A 21,555-nucleotide genomic window follows, 5' to 3' on the forward strand; every position below is an offset into this window, starting at 1 on the left:
GGATTTAGGAAAGAGCTTCTCCAATCAGTACCCCACCCTCTGATGGCTCTGGGGACTTTTTAAACCTGAGAAGTCTTCATTCTCAAAAGCCGATTCCAGCGGAGGTCCAAACAGCGCACTGGTCGGCAGCACGTCGGCTTCAGTCTTGCTGTCACAGCTGGAAAAGAAAAAGACTGAGACACCGACAAGGCCCCATCACCTCAGAACAGGGAAGACAGTGATCTGAGCCCCAAGAGTACCTGTCTGTCCGGATGGCAAGGTGAGGTGCCTGCATTTTCCCCCGTTTGTCACCTGAAGGGGAAAAGATTCAAGTAAGAATCGACGACCCTCAAAAGCCATGATCCGAGCGCCTCCGCTTTCAACAACAACAAAAACAGCAAATATTTATATTCGGCTTTTCAACAAAAGATTCCAAAGCACTTCACACAGAGAAATAATAAATAAATAAGATGGATCCCTGTCCCCAAAAGGCCCACATTCTAAAAAGAAACATAAGATAGACACCAGCAACAGTCACTGGAGGGGTGCTGTGCTGGGGGTGGATAGGGCCAGTTCCTCTCTCCCTGCTAAATAAAGAGACTCACCATGTTAAAAAGGTGCCTCTCTGCCCAGTTAGCAGGGGTTAACTCTCAGAGGTTAGGCTGCCTGAAACTCATCTTTTTCTCTCCCAAAGCCTGGAACAATTCTAGGTCACGATGTAGCACTTTCTGTTCTGGGGCTCCCAGGGATTAGAAATGTAGAAATGGCCATTGCCCGTTGCTGCTGTAAGGATGCCCTTTGGCACCTATTTGCCTGTTCCCCAAATTGCCGAAATGACCCTCCCCTTCCCAGGTGGCAAATCAATCAGCTAGCTATCTGTGCTTTCTCCTAGCACTAAAAGCTATCTGGTTATTTTTTCATAAATGATCTGTTCTAAACTTCTGTTTTGTGAGCACAAAAAAGGGAGAGGAGCACAGAGGAAATATGGGTTGGGGTCACAGCTCAGTCGCAGAGCATCTGCTTTGCATGCAGAAGGTCCCAGGTTCAATTCCTGGCAGCATCTCCAGGTTGGGCTGGGAGAGACCCCTGCCTGAAACCCTGGAGAGCCACTGCCAGTCAGGGTAGACAATACTGAGCCAGATGGACCAATGGCCTGACTTGGTACAGTGAGGGAAATAAGTATTTTATCCCCTGCTGATTTTGTCCGTTTGCCCTCTGACACAGAAATGACCAGGCTATAATTGGAATGGTAGGTTTATTGTAGCTGTGAGAGACGGAACAACAACAAACAAACCCTCAAAAGCCCAGTGCCCAAAAGTTAGTGATGGATTTGCATTGTAGTGAGGGAAATAAGTATTCGATCCCTTCACAAAAGATGTCTTAGTACTTGGTGGCAAAACCCTTGTTGGCAATCATAGAGGTCAGACGTTTCTTGTAGTTGGCCACCAGGTTTGCACACAACCCAGGAGGGATGTTGTCCCACTCCTCTTTGCTGTCCCACTCCTCTTTGCAGATCCTCTCCAAGTCAGAAAGGTTTCGAGGCTGATGTTTGGCAACCCGAACCTTCAGCTCCCTCCACAGATTTTCTATGGGATTAAGGTCTGGAGACTGGCTGGGCCACTCCAGGACCTTCATGTGCTTCTTCTTGAGCCTCTCCTTTGTTGCCTTGGCTGTGTGTTTTGGGTCATTGTCATGCTGGAATACCCATCCACAACCCATTCTCAATGCCCTGGCTGAGGGAAGGAGGTGCTCACCCAAGATCTGACGGTACATGGTCCCGTCCATCGTCCCTTCGATGAGGTGAAGGTGTCCTGTCCCCTTAGCAGAAAAACACCCCCAAAGCATAATGTGTCCACATCCATTTTTTATGGTGGGGATGGTGTTCTTGGGCTCATAGGCAGCATTCCTCCTCCTCCACACACGGCGAGTTGAGTTGATGCCAAAGAGCTCGATTTTAGTCTCATCTGACCACAACACTTTCGCCCAGTTCTCCTCTGGATCATTCTGATGTGCATTGGCAAACTGCAGACGGGCCTGTACATGTGCTGCCTTGAGCAGGGGGACCTTGCGGGCACTGCAAGATTTCAGTCCTTCACGGCGTAATGTGTTACCAATTGTTTTCTTGGTGACTATGGTTCCAGCTGCCCTGAGGTCATTGACAAGTTCCCCCCGTGTAGTTCTGGGCTGCTTTGTCACCGTTCTCATGATCATTGCAACTCCACGAGGTGAGATCTTGCATGGAGCCCCAGACCGAGGGAGATTGACAGTTATTTTGTGTTTCTTCCATTTGCGAGTTATCGTGCCACCTGTAGTCACCTTCTCACCAAGCTGCTTGGCGATAGTCTTGTAGCCCAGTCCAGCCTTGTGCAGGTCTACAACCTTGTCCCTGACATCCTTCGACAGCTCTTTGGTCTTGGGCATGGTGGTGAGTTTGGAAGCTGAGTGATTGCTTGCTTCTATGGACAGGTGTCTTTTATACAGGTACTGTAACAAGCTGGGATTAGGAGCACTCCCTTACAGAGGGTGTTCCTCATCTCAGCTCATTACCTGCATATAGTGAAAAGACACTTGGGAGCCTGAAATCTTGCTGGTTGGTAGGGGATCGAATACTTATTTCCCTCACTACAATGCAAATCCATCGCTGACTTTTGGGCACTGGGCTTTTGAGGGTTTGTTTGTTGTTGTTCCGTCTCTCACAGCTACAATAAACCTACCATTCCAATTATAGCCTGGTCATTTCTGTGTCAGAGGGCAAACGGACAAAATCAGCAGGGGATCAAATACTTATTTCCCTCACTGTAGAAGGCAGCTTCCTATGTTTCTATGAACAAACAGGAAAGCCTGGAGACCAGGCTGCAAAGGGGCATCAGAGCTGTGTTCTCAGCTTCCTTTGCCCACCACACAAACCCCCTATGAAGAGTCACCCTACTTCAGGGTCCCTTTGCTGCCACCACTCAGATCTGATTAGGCAGGATCTGGGACCAACTCACACTCCCCCCACCCCCTTTTGTTTGTGTGGTAGCACGGGGGTCTCTCTTCAGGTGAGGTGGAAGAGGGAACATTTGGAAAAACAAAATAACAAGATTGTCTTGTTTAACAACAGTTCTTCAAGCATGATGGTTATGGGTTCCAGAGGTTCAGAAGCATAGTGGTTTCAAAGTGTTGCCAAAGCTTACAGAGATGTTAACAGTCTTTCTCCACTCTCCTGTTCAGGTTACAGCATTTCTACCCAGCCTCCCTCCTGAGGTCTTCCCCCGGCTTTCTAGTTTGGAACAGATTCAGCCCTGCCTCCACCTAAGCCCCACTTCTCACTTCTTCCAGGGCGCTTTCCAGATTACACCCTGCAATGGGGTCACGTCGTATCTTGGAAGTGGGCTTCCACACTTCCTGCGTCGTGACACCGCAGTCCCTACACGGAGAGCAGGGTGCCGTTCACATTGCCAATGCCTTGTTTCGAATTTAATGATATAAAGATATAGAGCTAGGACATCGTATATCCGGCATAAGGAAGTTGCTGTTTTTTCGGGTTGTTCGTTTCCACGAGACGGCTCCCCCTGCTGTTTACATTTCGAATGGGACTTGCCTGAATGGGAGCATTTTGCTGCTGTTGAGAAGCTAACCTGGAAAGCACCCAGAGAAATCTCCCCTGTTCAGAACTCTTCTCTCTCCAAGCCTCTGGATGCCCTTCTCCCCCTTACTGTCATCCAACTGATTTTTAACGGCCAAGTTCTATACATTAATATTTCAACAGATATAAATAACACAACCACCAATACTGGACAATGCAAACCATCACAACCCCTCCCTCACCTGCAGCCGGGGCTGTGTCAGAGTCGGTTTCCACCGCAGCTGAGGCGAGAGTTTTTAAGTGCCCTGGAAAAGAAGTAAACCGAAGAGGCAACTGAGATTAGAAAGGCCACAGCCCAAAGAACGCGCAATGGGGCCAGGGAGCTCTCCAGATTACATACGACAATGGGATAAAATGCTTCTACGGGGTAAAATGTATCGGCTTGGCAGGATTGTATGGAAAACAATCCCCAGAACCTCAAACTCCTACAACGGGAAAATACAGCTATTTTTCTGCAATGGACTTGCAATGTTGTAGCACTGTAACACAAAGATAAAAGCCAAAAGAAGGCACTGGAAATGTGAACGGCACCTTGCTGTCAGCGCAGGGTGTCACCGCACAGGAAGTACGGAAGCACTTAGCAGATCCGTACTGACACTGTTGTCGGGATTAATCTGGAAAGTGCCCAGCAGAGCACCAGAGTTGACAAGCAGCCAAAGGAACTCAAAAGTTGGTCTCAGAGCAGCAATGCCACAGAGAGGCGCAGCCTGAAAACTGGCCTCCGTCTGCTCCCCTCTCCGACCAAATCAGTCCCTAATGTCACCAAAGTTTGAAATTACCTGGCTCAGGGTACAAGCCTGCCCCAAACAGATGAAATCTCAAGTCTGTTAAAAACACTGAGGCAATATGATCAGGGCAGTCAGGATTCAGTGATAAAGTTGTTGGAGATGGACGTCCAGTGCATCGACCTTTTGCACCAACTATCCTAATGACGGCTAGGGGCATTGGGAGTAGAGACAGTGAGTAAGGGTCTCCCTAACTGTTCGACCTGACTCTTCTCTTATGACCCCTGATAGACTAACCCTGATATGACTCTACAGGTATTTCCTGTGCTGAGTCAGAATCCCTTCCTTTCCTCAGATGGAAACCTCTCTCTCTCTCCCTACCTATTCATTATGTAGTTCTATAGATTAGAGTTAGGCCTTTCGTATCCAAAGTATACGTCACCAATAAATGCTTAGTATTTAGTTCTATAAGAATCTCCACGTGTCTTCGATAATTAGCTTCAACAACTAAACTCTGTAACTAGAGTGGGTAGCTTTTTTAGTACTCTACTAATAAATTGAGGGATAAAAATTACAACACCCAACAAAATTTAAGAGGTTTTTAAGAGAGCTCCTTCTTTGTCATATACCCAGCTGCCTGTTACGATCTTCTGGAATGGTTCAGTTAGGGTTGCCGCTGGCTCGTTTGGTGGTGACCCAGGACCGGGCTTTCTCGGTGGCCGCCGCAGGGCTCTGGAATATGCTCCCCACTGAAATAAGAGCATCTCCTTCTCTGTTTGTTTTCAGGGAGACCCTCAAGACTCACCTGTTCTCGTTGGCTTTTAATTAGAATTAATTTTAATAATTTGTTTTAATAACTGTTTTATGCGATTGTTTTAATTGTGTTTCATGGATTTTTAATCTGTGACTTACAACAATATAAAAAGTTATAAAAAGTTTCTAAAAGTTTATAAAGTTATATAAAAGTGTATAAAGGTATAAAATACCTTTTATACAAAAGGTATTTTGTACACCGCCTAGAGATGTACATATCAGGTGGTATAAAAATATGATAAATAAATAAATCTATAATCGAATAGCCATTTTCCAAGAACACCCCCCACCAGGACCACCAGAGGGAGAGAGAGGACCCACCCAGGGCCCCTAAGGAGGGGGGGGGCATGAGCCACCATGGGCCCCGTCATTCACTGCCTCTGCAGTGCCCCCCCCCCGTTCTCCCTGCCTGCTGCCTCAGTCCACCCAGCCTCCCTCCTTCTCTCCCTCTTGCCGCTGGCTTTCGTGGCCTTCATCACTGCAACTGCTGATGGATGAGGCCACAGGGCGGCCAGGTGAGCGCAGCAGGGGTGGCAGGCCCACCAAAACGCTTGCGCAGGGGCTGCAGGCAGCATCAGAATGCCACTGTCAACATGACAAGCGGGGAGATGAAGCTCAGGAAAGGTGAGAGGGGCTGACCCTAACCGGCTCTAACACCTAACACCTAGCCCTACTGCTTGGCACACGGAAGGTCCCAGGTTCAAGACTTGGCAGCATCTCCAGGTAGCCCGGGAAAGACCCCTGTCTGAATTCCTGGGGGCTGCTGCCAGTCAGCGTAGACCATCCTTTCCTAGATGGGCCAAAATCAGCTGCAGCGTTTAGCCTGTAGCTCAGAGGCAGGCTTCTGGTTTCGCATGCGGAGAGCCCCTGGTTCAATCCCTGACCTACGTCTCCAAGTAGGGCAGAGAAAAACTCTCGCCTGCGATTCTGGAGAGCGGCTGCCAGTCAGTGCAGACAATCCTTAGCTAGGTGGGCTAAAGGACTGACTCAGCGGAAGGCAATCGAAATCCAATTCCAAATTGAGGAGAGGAGAGTCCTCCCATCAGAAATGCCAATACGGGTTCTTAGAAGACCTGTGTCCTTCAAGCATGTCATAATGTGTGGGCACCTTTTAACGTGCTGATTCTCTTTATTGAGCAGGGGGAGAGTAACTGGCCCTCTCCACCCCTAGCACAGTCCCCCTCCAATGACTGCTGCTGGTGTCTATCTTGTGTTTCTTTTTAGGTTGTGAGCCCTTTGGGGACAGGGCGACCTCTTATTTATTTATTATTTCTCTGTGTAAACCACCCTGAGCCATTTTTGGAAGGAAGGTATATGAATCTAATTAATTAATTATTAATTAATTATTAATTAATCATTCATTCATTCATTCATTCTCTTTTTTTGGTGCTGCTGCTGCACCAGGCTATCACGGCTACCTCTCTGAAAACTGTTCAGCTGCAATAGCTCACCTTCTGACAAATGAGAAACCTCTCTAGAGCTTGGAAGCCTGCACTTTGAACCCAGCTGCCCTGCCCTAAATCCCATCCTAGGGATCATTAGGAAAGGGACCGAGACTGAAACTGCCAATATAGTAATGCCACCATCTAAGTCTATGGTGCCCTTGCACTTGGAACATTGAGTACAGTTCTGGCCACTGCACCTTAAAAAGGAGTCTGCAGAGCCAGGAAAGGGGCGACCAAAATCGGGTTGGAGCGACTCCCCTACGGGAAATACTGCAGAGTTTGGGACTTCTTAGTTTGGAGAGAAAGCAGGGAGGGGAGCATGAATAGGGTTCTATACATTCATGCACAGTGTGGGTCAAGTGGAGAAAAAGATTTTCTCCCCCTCTCATAATACTGGAGGTCATCGGTTGAAGCTAAATGCTGGGAGATTCAGGACAGACAAAAGGAACTACTTCTTCACACAATGTGTAGTTGAATGATGACATTTGCTGCCACCGGATGTGGCAATGGTCACCAATCTAGATGATTTTAAAAGGGGATTAAGCAAACTAATGGAGGGTAGGGTTATCAATGGTTACTAGCCTGGACAGCTGTGTATTTCCATCAGGATCAGAAGGGGCAAGCTTCTGAACACCAGGTGCTAGGGAACACCAATGGGAGGAGAGCTGGTCTTGTGGTAGCAAGCATGCCCTGTCCCTTTGCTACGCAGGATCTGCCCTGGTTTGCATTTGGATGGGAGACTACATTGTGAACCTTCCAGGGACTTTTTGTATGGAGCAGCAGATAGATCGATAGATAGATGTGTGAACATTGGAAGATCTTCCCCTCAGGGGATGGAGCCGCTCTGGGAAGAGCATCTGCCTGCTTGCATGCAGAAGGTTCCAAGTTCCCTCCCTGGCAGCATCTCCAAGAGAGGGCTGAGAGAGACGCCTGCCTGGAACCTTGGAGAAGCCGTTGCCAGTCTATGTAGACAATACTGAGCTAGATGGACCAATGGTCTGACTCGATATATGGCAGCTCCCTATGTTCCTAATGAGAGGGGGCGGGTGCTATCTTTCCTCCAGTTGACAGCTTCCCAAATGCACCTGGTTGGTTGCTGTGTGAGGCAGGATGGTGGATTGGATTAGTCGTGGCCTGCAGGGCTTTTCTTATGTTTCAGACCCTCAAAATAGATAAATACCTATCTCGGAAGTGGGCTTCCATACTTCCTGTGTTGTGACACCGCAGTCCCTATGCAGACAGCAGGGTGCTGTTCACATTTCCAGTGCCTTGTTTCAAAATTAATCCCTGCAATATAGAGCTAGAACGTCATATATCCGGCATAAAGAAGTTGCTGTTTTTTCAGGTTGTTAGTTTCCGCAAGACTGCTCCCCCTGCTGTTTACGTTTCGAATGCGACTTGCCTGAACGGAGGCATTTTGCTGCTGTTGAACAGCTAGCCTGGAAAGCACCAATATCACGCACGCCCCAAAAGGTTCCCCATTCCTGCCCCAGCCTCACACACACAAAATGACCCCAAGAATCTCTAGGATACTTACTAGATGAATGTCGTTTCATTGTGCACTGTGAAAAAGGAAAGAGGGATCAGAGAAGGGGAGGTAAAACTGTGCCCCTTCTGTGCTGTTAACTATCTTGACCAAATCCATCCCCTTCCCCCCCACCCCAGCCACCTTCTTTCCCACCCCATATAAGCCAATCCAACTGGGACGGCAATTGAAGCACCATCACAGCCCATGACCCAAGAGACATGTTGCCCCAAAGGTCTTGACAGGGGGCCTTGTGTCCTATGACTTGATTGCATAGAACCATTAAGAGTGTTGGACTAGGACCAGGAAGACCCGAGTTCAAATCCCCATCCAGCCATGAAGCTCACTGGGTCACTCTGGGCCAATCACTTCTCTCTCTGCCTGACCTACCTCACAGGGTTGTTGTGAGGATAAATATAACCATGTACACCACTCTGGGCTCCTTGGGGGAAGAGCAGGATAGAAATGTAAAAATAAATAAAATAAAAATAATTATAAAAATAAATTGGAGGCCCCCAATGTTTCACAATGGTCATTGTCTAGCCGCTCCCAGATATCAGATGTGGGGGGCAGTGAGGAAGGAAGGCACACCAGGCTGACCCCCCAAATGGCTACTGCGCATGTGCATCAGCCAGGTGAGGAGCAGGGGTGGGGTGCGTGAGGACTCCATGCGCAATTGGGCAGCAGTGCAAAGCAGCAGGGACAGTATTATGGCTTTTAAGAGGGATAATCTCCTTCCTCGCCACCCTCCCGCCCCATGAAGCGCCAGCCACCAAGGACGTAAGAGAACATCGCTTTAACTGAATGTGGGGGACAAAGCCACACTTTGCCTAGGGTGCCCAAAACCCAAGGAGTCAAGGCTATTCCACGGCCAACCAGAAATGTGGTGCATTTCTCTGGCCGTTTAGATAGGGCAAAACTAATTAGCAGCCGTTCAGAAAGGCAAAACTTCTCCGTTTGGCCATTTGGGCAGAGTCCTTAAAAGCACACTGTGAAAGAAAACCATCACCAGATGCAGCCCAACAGCCACTTGGAAACCCAGCAGGCACCAATGGACATTTGGAAAGACACCCATGCGACCCAACGGCCGGTGAGCATCACATCCCCCTCCATTTTTTCGTTTCCACATCTTCCTTCAGGTCCTGCGTCTCTCCCCCTCCTCTGCCCAACCAATGTGCACATGGCCTAAAACCCTGCACAAAAGGCCAGGCAGCTGCATCAGGAGACTTGTAGTGTGGTGCTTTATGGACATGCAGGAATTGCATTTTTGTACCATTAACACACCACACAAAGAAGAGCCATCGTACCTACAGTCACATCCAGACTGCCATTTTACAGGGGTTTGTCAATGCACAGGTATATCAGTAACATACCAGTAGAAGGGAAGATACCAACGTAATGAAGTCTGTAGCAAAACTGTCCATGCTCCAATACCAGAATTAATTCTGGAAATTCTCCTAGTGAGACTGGAATTCAGGAGCATGGCAGAGCAAAATTGGGAAGCAATAAAAGAATGGAAAAGGGGAACTCCCTGCCACTAGAGGCACTCAGCAACCACACGGAGAGAACCACAGATAGGAGCTGAGGGGCAGACGGGGCTGCAGAAGCAACCTGGCCCCACTGGCACCCTCCACCCAGGCCTTCAGGACCCCACTCCCGACTCACCCCCACACTTGGCGGCAGGATGAGATTGCCCACAGAGGCCTTGAGCTGCTCCACCGCAGCAGAGGCTGCAGCACTGTTGGTCCTCTCGCGCGGCTGCACAGGCTTGATCCGGATGTAGAACTTGTGGGGCTCCTCGTCATCATAATCTGAGTCGCTGGACGAGCAGAAGCGGTTGCTGTGCTCGCGTGACACATGAAGTCAAGGGGGAACAGGCTTCAAAGACCTCCTCGGCCCCACCACCACCACCAGAGATCTTGGTTGACCGCAGGGCTTGGCTTGCAAGCCAGATGGCGCATTTTCAACCATTGGGGTATCCCCCAAAAGGAGAAGTAGACAGGTGCAGAAAATAGATGTTTATTGTTTAATGCAAAATCCCAACTCGTGTCGAGCGAGCACAATGCTAAAATTAGCAGTCCTCTTTTGGAGTGTTATGTTTCTTCATTCTTATATTTCTTCATTCTTCAGAGAGGAGAGCTGGTCTTGTGGTAGCAAGCAGGACTTGTCCCCATAGCTAAGCAGGGTCTGCCCTGTTTTGCATTTGGATGGGAGACTACATGAGTGAGCACTGTAAGAAATTCCCCTGAATGGGAGACTTGATATGTGAGCACTACAAGATATTCCCCTCAGGGGATGAAACCACTCTGGGAAGAGCAGGTTTCAAGTTCCCTCCCTGGCTTCTCCAAGATAGGGCTGAGAGAAATTCCTGCCTGCAACCTTGGAGAAGCTGCTGCCAGTCTGTGAAGACAATACTGAGCTAAACAGACCAATGGTCTGACTCAGTATATGGCAGTTTCCTATGTTCCTAGGCTCATTCTTTTTTCCCCCTGACGAAAAGCGCATGCTCAAAATTCATTAGGATTTTGCATTATATTTTCTGCACTTACTTACTTCTCCTTCTTTTGAACTACAGGGGTTCCACAAGGGAGAGAGGAAGCCTTGTGGGAGCGTCTCAGGTTTGTACATGCCATTGGTTTAGTCCTTAAGCCAGGCCCACAAATGTTGGTACCATCTCAGGGGACAGATGCTCATACTGATTTTTGCCAACGTCTACCCTCCTAGTGGGTAGGAGTGCTGGCCTTGTGGTAGCAAGCATGACTTATCCCCTTAGCTAAGCAGGGTCCACCCTGGTTGCATATGAATGGGAGACCACATGTGTGAGCACTGTATGATATTCCCCTCAGGGGATGGATCCACTCTGGGAAGAGCATCTAGATTCCAAGTTCCCTCCCTGGCTTCTCCAAGATAGGGCTGAGAGAGACTCCTGCCTGCAGTGAGAAGCGGCTGCCAGTCTGGGTAGACAATACTGAACTAGATGGACCAATGGTCTGACTCAGTATATGGCAGCTTCCTATGTTCCTATGTAGTGGTGGAAAATAGGTAATTGCATTGTGGCACTTACAGCTTTGTTACCACCCTTTCTTTGTCCCCTGCAAACTGAGCAAGGAGTTGCCTTTTTAAAGTGGTGATTCTCTTTGTTGAGCAGGCGAGAGTAACTGGCCCTATCCATCCCCAGCACAACATCCCTCCATTGGCTGTTGCTGGTGTCTGTCTTATGTTTCTTTTTTAGATTGTGAGCCCTTTGGGGACAGGGGGCCATTTTATACGTGTGTGTGTGTGTGTGTGTGTGTGTGTGTGTGTGTGTGTGTAAACTGTTTTGGGAACTATTGTTGAAAAGCGGTATATAAATACTTGTCATATTATCCCTACCTCCAGACAATTACCTCAAACATTTTTGCACAGAGCAAAGGGTTAGGGTCAGGTTTAGGGTTAGGGTAACAATGGACAAACAGTTGTCCTCTCTCCATGGAGTAATCTTAGGAGGACATTCCTCCCAATTCTTATTTCCATTCCTCTGAGTATATCGATAACATTTTATAGGACTTTAAAAAACTTTTAAAAGCTTTTAAAACACCATTTAAAGTTTGGCCACTGCAGGCCCAACGGCCGGGGCAATCAAAGCACGATAAGCCACCGAGAGCTGCAAGTCTTGCAATGCGATCACCTCTTTCCCATCTCTAGGGGTAGAGACCTTGTCAAAAATCACAAGGAGCATCTAGCCCCGCAGATGCTACTGACCACCCAAGCTGGTTCATGCAAGAGAATTGCGGTGTCTGCAACACCAGACAAACACATCCTCCCGCTCTGGAATGTCAGACGTATCCTTCTCCTCAGACTGGGTTGCATTGGCTGTCACCTCCTGCTCCGAGACAGGGCCGATCGCAGAGCTTTGCCTGCCACTGGGAGAGAGGATAAACCCCCTCAACCTCAATATGTCGCCAGCTCTCTTTGCAAAGTATATATGTAAAAGTACAGCTTTATTATTTCTATTTTCTATTTTCATTGTCCTTTTTGTTAGAATATTTTTTTAAAAATGTTATGGGGCCTTAATATTATAGAGCTAGGGGTGTGTGAATAGGCTCAGTTCGAGCCGGGCTCGACATCGAACTGCGGCTTAGTGGGTTCGAGGTCGAACCGGACCGGACTCAAACCGGCAAAACCTGTTCTGTCCCTATATGGGGCCTTTTAAGCTTGACATAGTTTAGGGCCTCAGCATGTCCTAATCTGGCCCTGGTGGGAGGGAGCTCTTGTAATACCCCTTTGCAGCATCCCACCTGAGACCTTTCAGCCCCCAAATCTGCACCCCAGAAAAACAGGAGGGCGCGACTCCAGTGTCCTCACTTCACATGCCCCATGGAGGACAAGCCCCACTCCAAGAAATGACAGCCAAAGCCAGCCAGCCACCTCTCCAAGTATTATCTCCCACCGTTGCAATCAAAGGATATCGTTCTGGTTTGTGTCGGGCCGAAGAGTAAAGCCTTCCTCGTCCACTTCTGGAGGCTGAGGGGAAACGGCAGTGAGCAAGAGGAAGAGCCACAGATTGCAATTGTGCCCCTCTCCAAAAATATCTTGAAGGGGAGAGAACCCTAATTCACTCCCACGGATACTATCCACAAGGGGAAAGTGGGCTGCTTGTGTAGATGAAGACTCCTGTGCAGCTCAAAAGCTTGCACACTCCTTACCCCCAAATGGTCTCGATTCAAATAAAAGCGATATGGGCGTACTGTGTTTGGCCAACAAATCAAGCAGGTGGAGGTGACTGAAAGCACTGAAAGGGAAGCTATGTGACAGGCTTAAAATCTCGTGCGGCTAGAGAGAGAAGCAAGCTCTTCCCTTTTTGGAAACTTTGGAGAGAGGAACTTTGCAACAGCAAGCATAACTTGTCCCCTTTGCTAAGCAGGATCTGCCCTGGTTTGCATTTGGATGGGTGACTACATGTGCACACTGTTTTATATGCAGAAGAGCCTCTGTTTTATATGCAGAGGGTCCCAGGCTCACTCCCTGGCACAGGGCTAGGAAAGACTCCTGCTGGAAACCTTGGAGAACCACTGCCAGTCAGTGTAGACAACACTGAGCTAGATGGACTAGTAGTCTGACTCGGGTATGAGGCAGCTTCCTATGTAAGTTGAGGGCTTGGGGGTGAATCAGTGACAGAAGATTCCCCCTCCTGCCCCAAACCAATCCATAACTTATTGCGGGAGTTCCCTGCCACAAGATGTGGATGACCAGAAGCTGAGTCAGCTTTAAAAGGGTGTTTAAGGGACAAATTCATGAAGGAGGAAAAGGAGATAACCCATGGTCATTAGCTTAAAATGGAACCTCCAGGTTCAGGGGCACTCCACCTCAGAATGCCTAATTGCAGAAGAGCAGGTCATGGGGAAGGACTCTTGTCCCCATGCGCTGCTTGTGAGCATCCAGGAGGCAGCTGATAAGCCACTTGTCTGGATGGCTTCACTTTGGCCTGATCCAGCAGCCGGGCCCTCCTGGGTGCTTTCCAGATTACACCCTACAACAGTGTCACTACAGATCTGCTAAGTGTGCTTCCGTACTTCCTGTGTGGTGACACCACAGTGCCTGTGCTGACCGCAAGGTGATGTTCACATTTCCAATGCCTTCTTTCGGATTTTATCTTTGTGATATAGTGCTGCAATGTTGCATTTGTGTCGCAAGAAAAGTAGCTGAATTTTCCCATTGTAGGAGTTTGCCATTCTGGGAAACGTTTTCAATACGATCCTGCCAAGCGGAAGCATTTTACCCCTGTTGTAGGGGTAAACTGGAAAGCGCCCAGATAACCTTATCTATCTATCTATATAATTCTCCTGGGTGTGCCTTTCGAACGTGCGTCCCGGCAGCCCAGCTGACTGGCTGGGCTGCAGGGGCGCCTGATTGGGTAAGGCGCACCCAGGAGAATTGACTGGCTGGGCAGATGGCGGTGGCGGCGGGCCTGGCCCGGCCCGGCCACGGAGGCGAGGCAGCGGGCCTGGCGGGCCCGGCTGGGCCGCGGAGGTGGTGGCTGGCGGGCCCAGCCCGGCCGCGGAGGCGAGGCGGTGGCTGGCGGCGGCCGCACTTGGCCCGCTGGCGGCGGCGGCTGCACTCGGCCCCGCCGGAGACGGGGGGGGGTGGAGAGAGAGAGAAGTAGCCGGCCCCAAAGAGCAAACAGATGCTCTGTGTGGGGTCGGCTTGTATATATATAATTCTCCTGGGTGTGACAGGGAAAATGCGTCCCGGCAGGCCAGCTGATTGGCTGGGCTGCGGAGGCGCCTGATTGGATGGCACAACCAGGAGGAGGAGAATTGGCCGGCTGCCCCCCAGGGCCACTGGCGGGCCTGGCCTGGCGACGGGTGGTGACTGCGGGCCTGGACGCGGAGAAGCCCAGCCGAGGGCCGAGGCGGTGGGCCCCAATCCTGGGGCAGAAGGTAGGGGTGGGGGGAGAAGTGGCTGGCCTGCGGCCGGCTGCAAAGACTGGCAAGCGGTGGCAGCGGGCATGACAGGCCTTGGAGTTGGCTGTCAGCCAGGCGGCGCCAGGATCGCCTGCCCGCGGAGGGGAGAGCAAGAGGGAGTGGGGCAGGGGGGAGGGGAGGGCAAGAGGGAGTGGGGGAGGGGAAGGGGAGGGCAAGAGGGAGTGGAGGGCAAGAGGGAGTGGGGCGGGGGGAGGGGAGAGCAAGAGGTAGGGGGGAGGGGAGGGCAAGAGGGAGGGGGAGGGGGAGGGCAAGAGGGAGTGGGGCGGGGGAGGGGAGGGCAAGAGGGAGTGGGCAAGGGGAGGGCAAGAGGGAGTGGGGCAGGGGGGAGGGCAAGAAGTAGTGGGGCAAGGGGAGGGAAGAGCAAGAGGAAGTGGGGCAAGGGGAAGGGGAGGGCAAGAGGGAGTGGAGGGCAAGAGGGAGTGGGGCGGGGGGAGGGCAAGAGGGAGTGGGGCAGGGGGCAGGGCAAGAAGTAGTGGGGCAGGGGGGAGGGGAGAGCAAGAGGGAGTGGGGGAGGGGGAGGGCAAGAGGGAGTGGGCGAGGGGAGGGCAAGAGGGAGTGGGGCAGGGGGGAGGGCAAGAGGGTGTGGGGCAGGGGGGAGGGCAAGAGGGTGTGGGGCAGGGGGGAGGGCAAGAGGGTGTGGGGCAGGGGGGAGGGGAGGGCAAGAGGGAATGGGGGAGGGGAGGGCAAGAGGGAGTGGGGGAGAGGGAGGGGAGAGCCAGAGGGAGTGGGGCAGGGGGGAGGGAAGGGCCAGAGGGAGTGGGGCAGGGGGAGGGCAAGAAGTAGTGGGGCAAGGGGAGGGAAGAGCAAGAGGGAGTGGGGCAGGGGGAGGGGAGGGCAAGAGGGAGTGGGGGAGGGGGGAGCAAGAGGGAGGGAGGGAGGGGGAGGGCAAGAGGGAGTGAGGGAGGGGAGGGCAAGAGGGAGTGAGGGAGGGGGAGGGGAGGGCAAGAGGGAGGGGGAGGGGGAGGGGCGGGCAAGAGGGAGTGGGGCAGGGGGAGGGCAGGAGGGAGTGAGGCGGGGGAGGGGAGGGCAAGAGGGAGTGGGGAGAGGGCAGGAGAGAGGAGCAGGGGGAGGGCAGGGAGGGCAGGAGAGACTGGGGCAGGAAGGTGAGAGAGAGGGTTGGGAGGGGGAGGGAGGGCAAGAGAGAGTGGGGTGGGAGGGAGGGGAAGAGAGGCAAGAGTGTGGGGCAGAAGGGAGGGCGGGAGAGTGGGGCAGGAGGCAGAAGGGGACAACCAGCCCCAAAGAGCGCACAGATGCTCTGTGCGGGTTGGCTAGTTAAAAAGGAATTAGACAAATTCATGGAGGAGGAGAGAACACAAGAACAGCCCTGCTGGATCAGGCCCACGGCCCATCTAGTCCAGCATCCCGTTTCACACAGTGGCCCACCAGATGCCACTGGAAGTCAGCCTACAGCAGGAGTTGGGGGCATGCCCTCTCTCCTGCTGTTACTCCCCTGCAACTGGTACTCAGAGGCATCCTGCCTCTGAGGCCAGAGGTGGCCCTCCGACTAGTAGCCATTGATAGACCTCTCCTTCATGAAGTTATCCAAGCCCCTCTTAAAGCCATCCAAGCTGTTGGCTGTCACTACATCTTCTGGCAGATAATTCCACAAGCTGATTATGCATTGTGTGAAAAAATACTTCCGTTTGCTGGTCCTAAATTTCTCAGCAATCAATTTCATGGGATGACCCATCAGACCTAAGGTCTGTCTAGTCCAGCATCCTGTTTCCCACAGTGGCCCACCAGATACTTCTGGGAAAGTTACTAGCAATAGCAATAGCACTTACACTTATATACTGCTCTATAGCCGGAGCTCTCTAAGCGGTTTACAGTGATTTAGCATATTGCCCCCCAACATTCTGGGTACTCATTTTACCGACCTCGAAAGGATGGAAGGCTGAGTCAACCTTGAGCCCCTGGTCAGGATCGAACTTGCAACCTTCTGGTTACAGGGCGGCAGTTTTACCACTGCGCCACCAGGGGCTCTTACTAACCATGCCGTTACTAATATGCTAGATAAGAGCAGAGCCTCTATCTACAGGAGCAGTATACCTCTGTGCACCATATGTCTAGGATAATTGACAGGGGAAAGCCATTGTCTTTGGATCCTACTTGTAGAATACATTCTTCCCCTTTCTGCCCCTGCCTCTTCCCTTTCTTGTGTCAAATTTTATACTGCATAATCTTCAGGGCAGGATCTGTCTTCCTGCTGTTACTCTGTTAGCTGCATCATCATCATCCATCATCATCATCATCATCCAACTCACCCCAGAATCAGCATCTGGAGACTCCCTGAGCAAAAGGGAAAAAAAGGGAGTCAGGAAGAGAAACTGCAAAATTAGACCAGTCTCCACCAGGGGGCACCAGAACAACAACAGAAGGGGGAAAGGCCTCACTCACACAGAGTCCCGCTCTCGTTCTTTGCGACCCAGGCCAGGGATGCGAAAGGCTTTGCTGCGGGTGCGCTTGGGTCCTGTGGAAGGAAGAAGAGTCCCTGCTTGATGAAGAGTGCTGTGGAACTCAAAAGCTTGCATACTTAAAAAAAAAATCAAATCCCCATCATACATTTTAAATACAAACAATATCAATATATACTAAGTGACAGCCATGGGTCTACATTTGCTAGGGTTGCGGTGTTTAGTCAGTTCCAATTAACTGATTTTGTAAAAAAAGAAACTTTGATTGACTAAAAGGTATCCCAATTAATCAGATAGATAAGATGTATGCAATTGTTAATGCAAATGATGCCTATAGAAATTGCTGATGGAAAGCACCCATTCAAAGAGACATTCTCCCACCCTGTTCCCTTTCTCTCTCCCTGCACCCAGGAACCCTTTTTCCCTCCCTTCTCGCCTCCCCTCAGAACCTGGGGTGCTGATCATCCAGCATTCAGACGTACTTGCCTTCCTGTACGGGAATCATGCTCAGCTCCTCAAAATCCAAAGGCCCTGAATGGGGGAGAGGGAGGGGGGAAAGACCACAAATATCAATAAATCAGCCAGGGACATCATTAGTGGGTGGACCTTGAAGCTCAGGCCCCCCAATGAATGGCTCACCCAAATTTTATCAGCCACTTCCTTCTCAATGGAAGGAGAATTAAAACAACTGAATTAAAGCAATTAATTGATTAATCAATTAAAGCAATTAAAGTTAGCAATTTCTCCTGCTAACTGAGCAAAGAGCCACTTTTTTAAAGTGGTGATTCTCTTGATTGAGCAGGCGAGAGCAATTGACCCTGTCCATCCTCAACACAACATCCCTCCAGTTGTTGTTGCTGGTGTCTATCTTACGTTTCTTTTTTAGACTGCGAGCCCTTTGGGGGACTGGGAGGCATTTTATTTATTTATATCTAGGCAAACCGCTTTGGGAACTTCTGTTGAAAAGCGGCATATAATTATCTGTTGTATTTGTAAGTAGCTACTGCTGCTTTAGCAGCAACCATCACTTCCCGTCTCTAGATCTTTTCCGACATTATGTTGTAGGAGTGTGCAAATGTCTGACTGTATCTGGGGTTCATTTTAAAAGTGAACGTGGGTCCAGACCCCTCAAATGCACAGTACAGATAGGAAGGGTACTGCTGTACCTGTGCTCTACATCACGTGTGAACAACTGTATCTGTGTACAGAAGTGTACCTGTGTACCCTGTAGATTTGTTGTAAAAGTGTTGACGATAACATGTGACTAGGGCTTCTGTCTCCTCCCTAAAAGCCGCCATGGCTGGGGACAAAACAGTTGCTCTAGCCCCAAGACAGGACTTGTCTCCGCCAAGTTCCCGTTGGGGAGAAATCAGATGTAAATATTCGGGGGGGGGTGTGGGTGTGTGTGTGTGTGTTACGTATGATTGAGTTTAATTATCATAAGGGGGGCTATGCCCACCCCCCCCCCAGGCCTGGATCTTTTAAGTACCCCAAAATGCCCCTGAAATCAGCTCAATGGGAAGGGTCATTTCTTAAACTTTATTTATTTATTATTTCTTTACCGTCATTTTGGGCAGAAACACCCACCGGCATAAAAGCTGCAGTAGGAAAAAAGGCTGGAAAATTGCGGAAACCCAGCAGAAATGCCACATGTGCGTAAACGCAGCAGTTAGAGGGGGACATCGCGCATTATTTTTACAGTTGTGTTGAATGCTTTTAGTGACACAAACCCAGATCCTTCGGTTGCGTCACTGAATGGGTTGGCTGAGAATGATCCACCTGCTTTGAGGCTTCTTCAAATTAACCTTGCGCTGGCTACCAAATATTTTATTTGCTCAATGCAATTTTAAAAGAAGTTTTATTTGCTCAGTGGAATTTGTCCCCACACACACTCACAATGAAGGAATGGCTCATCAAAAGTTTTCAAGATTTCCAAAACAAAGTGACAGGCACAGTAAAGAAAGAGATTTTCCTTTTGGACTGGACAGGGAGGAAGAAAAGACTCAATTGATTGGCATATGTATTGCAATTTGATAAGAATTTTTAAGATCCAAATCAGAACCCTTAACACCCCACCATAATGAAGCCTGTGTGTGCAGCTGAAATAAAAGTGAGGAGAGGGCTTGCTAGGAGGCTGGGGGTCTGCTCTTTTACCAGCAAAAGCTCCCTGCGCTTGCTTTTGCTGGGAAGTTTGCAGAGCTGACCCTCCTGCTTTCCGGCCTTGAGTAGCAGAGTAACATCGTCTGCTGATCCTGTTTCTAGCTACAGCCACGGTCCAAGTGCCCTGAGAAGCTGCAACTGAGTGGGGGCTGTTCCAGCTGCCGGGCTCCAGAAGCCCACGTGAGAAGTGGGGTCTGTGGGCTCTTTGGCTTAAATAGGGACCAGGGCTAGCTGGAGGCACAGCCTCTGGCGCAGGCCGCTTGCAGACGGCAGCCAAAGGGGCTCGGCCTTTAGTGGCAGCCTTTGGGGGTTGGACTGAGGGCTGGGGCCAACTTAATGTTTGGATCATTGGAAGGAAGAGTGCTGCTCACTTCATTGCTGCTTAGTTTCTAGTTAGGCTTGATAGAGGTATGTGTCTTGGTTTGAACAGAGAGAGGGGGGATGACCCTGGGGCAGCTATACCAGTGGTGGTGGGTAATCGACAAAGATATGGCGTTGGTAGGCCAGCGGGTCGTTCTAGGGGAAGGGAATTCAGAAATTTAATTGCTGTTTCCCCTTCCGGCAGGCCTACCACCTCTTTGACTTTGGAGAGCAATGCCAACCACCCACAGTACCTCACCTTATTACTCTGTAATGCCAGGCCGGTTCACAATAAATCTGAGGTAATGCATGACTTGATCATGGATGAACAAACTGACTTGGTATGTATCACAGAGACCCGGTCGGGAGAGCTAGTGGTCCGCTTTGGTGCCAGCTTCTCCCAGAGGGTTACTCCATGGTAGAGCAGGTGAGAGGATGTCGGTGCGGAGGTGGGGTAGCTATAAGAATACCATCTCCCTTACCAGGATCCCTGCCAGGGATTTGGCCTCTACTGAATGTGTGTACCTAAGCCTAGGGACCAGGGCTAGACTGGGACCTCAGCTGGTGTACCGATCACCCCACTGCCCAGTGGAGCCCCTAATTGGGCTGACCGACCTGGTTGCTGGGTTGGAGTGGCCCAGGTTGTTGGTGGTGGGGGACTTCAATGTTCATTTTGGGACCGGGTTATCGGGAGCAGCTCAAGAGTTCATAGCAGGCATGACAACTGTGAGCCTATCCCAATTGGTCTCTGGTCGGACACATGAGGCTGGTCACACGCTCGAGTTGGTCTTTTGCTCTGATCAGGGTGGTGTTCCGTGGGTCTCCTGTCATCTCCCCATGGCCATGGATGGATCACCATCTGGTTAAGGTAGAACTTACAGCCTCTACTCACCTCTGCAGGGCTGAAGGACCTATTAGATTGGTCCGCCTGAGGTTACTGGATCCAATAGGATTCCAAGAAGCCTTGGAAAGGTTCAGGGTTGGCTCTGCTAGTGATTCTGTTGATGCTCTGGTACAAAGATGGAATAATGAACTCACTAGAGCAGTAGACACAATTGCTCCTAAGTGTCGTCTCCAACTTGCTTTAAAGACAGCCCCGTGGTATTCGGATGAACTACGGGAGCTGAAGTGGTGAGGTAGACAACTAGAGCACAAGTAGAGGAAGACTCGACACAAGGCTGATCGGGTACAACACAGAACACATTTGAAGACCTATGCTCTGGCAGTGTGAGCGGCAAAGAAGCAGTTCTTTTCTGTACACATTACTTCCGCAAACTCATGTCTAGCTGAGTTGTCTAGGGTTGTGAGGGGGTTATTCGCTGTGACATTTTAAACGACTTTTTTGCAGATAAAATTTCTCACATTCGGGCCGAGCTGGATTCCACGTTTACTGCAGAGTCTGATGTGGAAGTGTCCAGCAACTCCTCTTATGGGATTAGATTGGAGCATTTTCAGTTTGTGACTCCTGAGGAAGTGGACAAACTGCTTTGGACTGTGCATCTGACAACCTGTTCTCTTGACCCTTGCCCAACTTGGATTATCTCATCTGATAATTATATTATCAGAGAAGGTCTGATATATATTATAAATGCTTCTCTGAGGGAGGGCAGGATGCCTCCTTGTCTTGAGAAGGCTACTATTAGACGACTTTTGAAGAAAGCTGCATTGGATCCCTCTGAGTTAGCTAATTACAGACCTGTTTCTAATCTCCCATGGTTGGGCAAGGTGATTGAATGGGTGGTGGCCTCTCAGCTCCAGGCAGTCTTGGATGATGCAGATTATCTAGACCCATTTCAAACTGGCTTTTGTGTGGGCTATGGGGTTGAGACTGCCTTGGCCTGATGGATGATCTCCAACCGGCTATCAACAGAGGGAGTGTGACTCCGCTGATCATTTTGGATCTCTCTGCGGCTTTCGATACCGTCAACCATGGTATCCTTCTGGACCGCCTGAGGGAGGTGGTCCTCAGACACTGATTTACAGTGGTTCCGCTCCTACTTCTCTGGTAGATTCCAGATGGTGCCGCTTGGAGACTGCAAAGC

General features: G+C 50.2%; 1 protein-coding gene across 6 annotated transcripts in view; it reads right to left on the minus strand.

The window, feature by feature from the left end:
- FCHO1 (FCH and mu domain containing endocytic adaptor 1) overlaps nucleotides 1–21,555 on the minus strand; it is a 93,596-nt gene that overhangs the window by 15,186 nt on the left and 56,855 nt on the right. For all 6 annotated transcript variants that reach the window (XM_053298196.1, XM_053298197.1, XM_053298201.1 and 3 more), the window contains 9 exons: nucleotides 17,480–17,524; nucleotides 16,977–17,049; nucleotides 16,844–16,868; nucleotides 12,564–12,618; nucleotides 9,781–9,965; nucleotides 8,128–8,152; nucleotides 3,790–3,852; nucleotides 240–291; nucleotides 66–157 (listed from right to left, as the gene is read on the minus strand). In XM_053298196.1, the coding sequence (XP_053154171.1) occupies nucleotides 66–157; nucleotides 240–291; nucleotides 3,790–3,852; nucleotides 8,128–8,152; nucleotides 9,781–9,965; nucleotides 12,564–12,618; nucleotides 16,844–16,868; nucleotides 16,977–17,049; nucleotides 17,480–17,524 (615 nt within the window). The remainder of the gene's footprint in view (nucleotides 1–65; nucleotides 158–239; nucleotides 292–3,789; nucleotides 3,853–8,127; nucleotides 8,153–9,780; nucleotides 9,966–12,563; nucleotides 12,619–16,843; nucleotides 16,869–16,976; nucleotides 17,050–17,479; nucleotides 17,525–21,555) is intronic.

This window comes from Hemicordylus capensis, chromosome 2 (assembly GCF_027244095.1).
Source record: "Hemicordylus capensis ecotype Gifberg chromosome 2, rHemCap1.1.pri, whole genome shotgun sequence".
NCBI lineage: Eukaryota > Metazoa > Chordata > Lepidosauria > Squamata > Cordylidae > Hemicordylus > Hemicordylus capensis.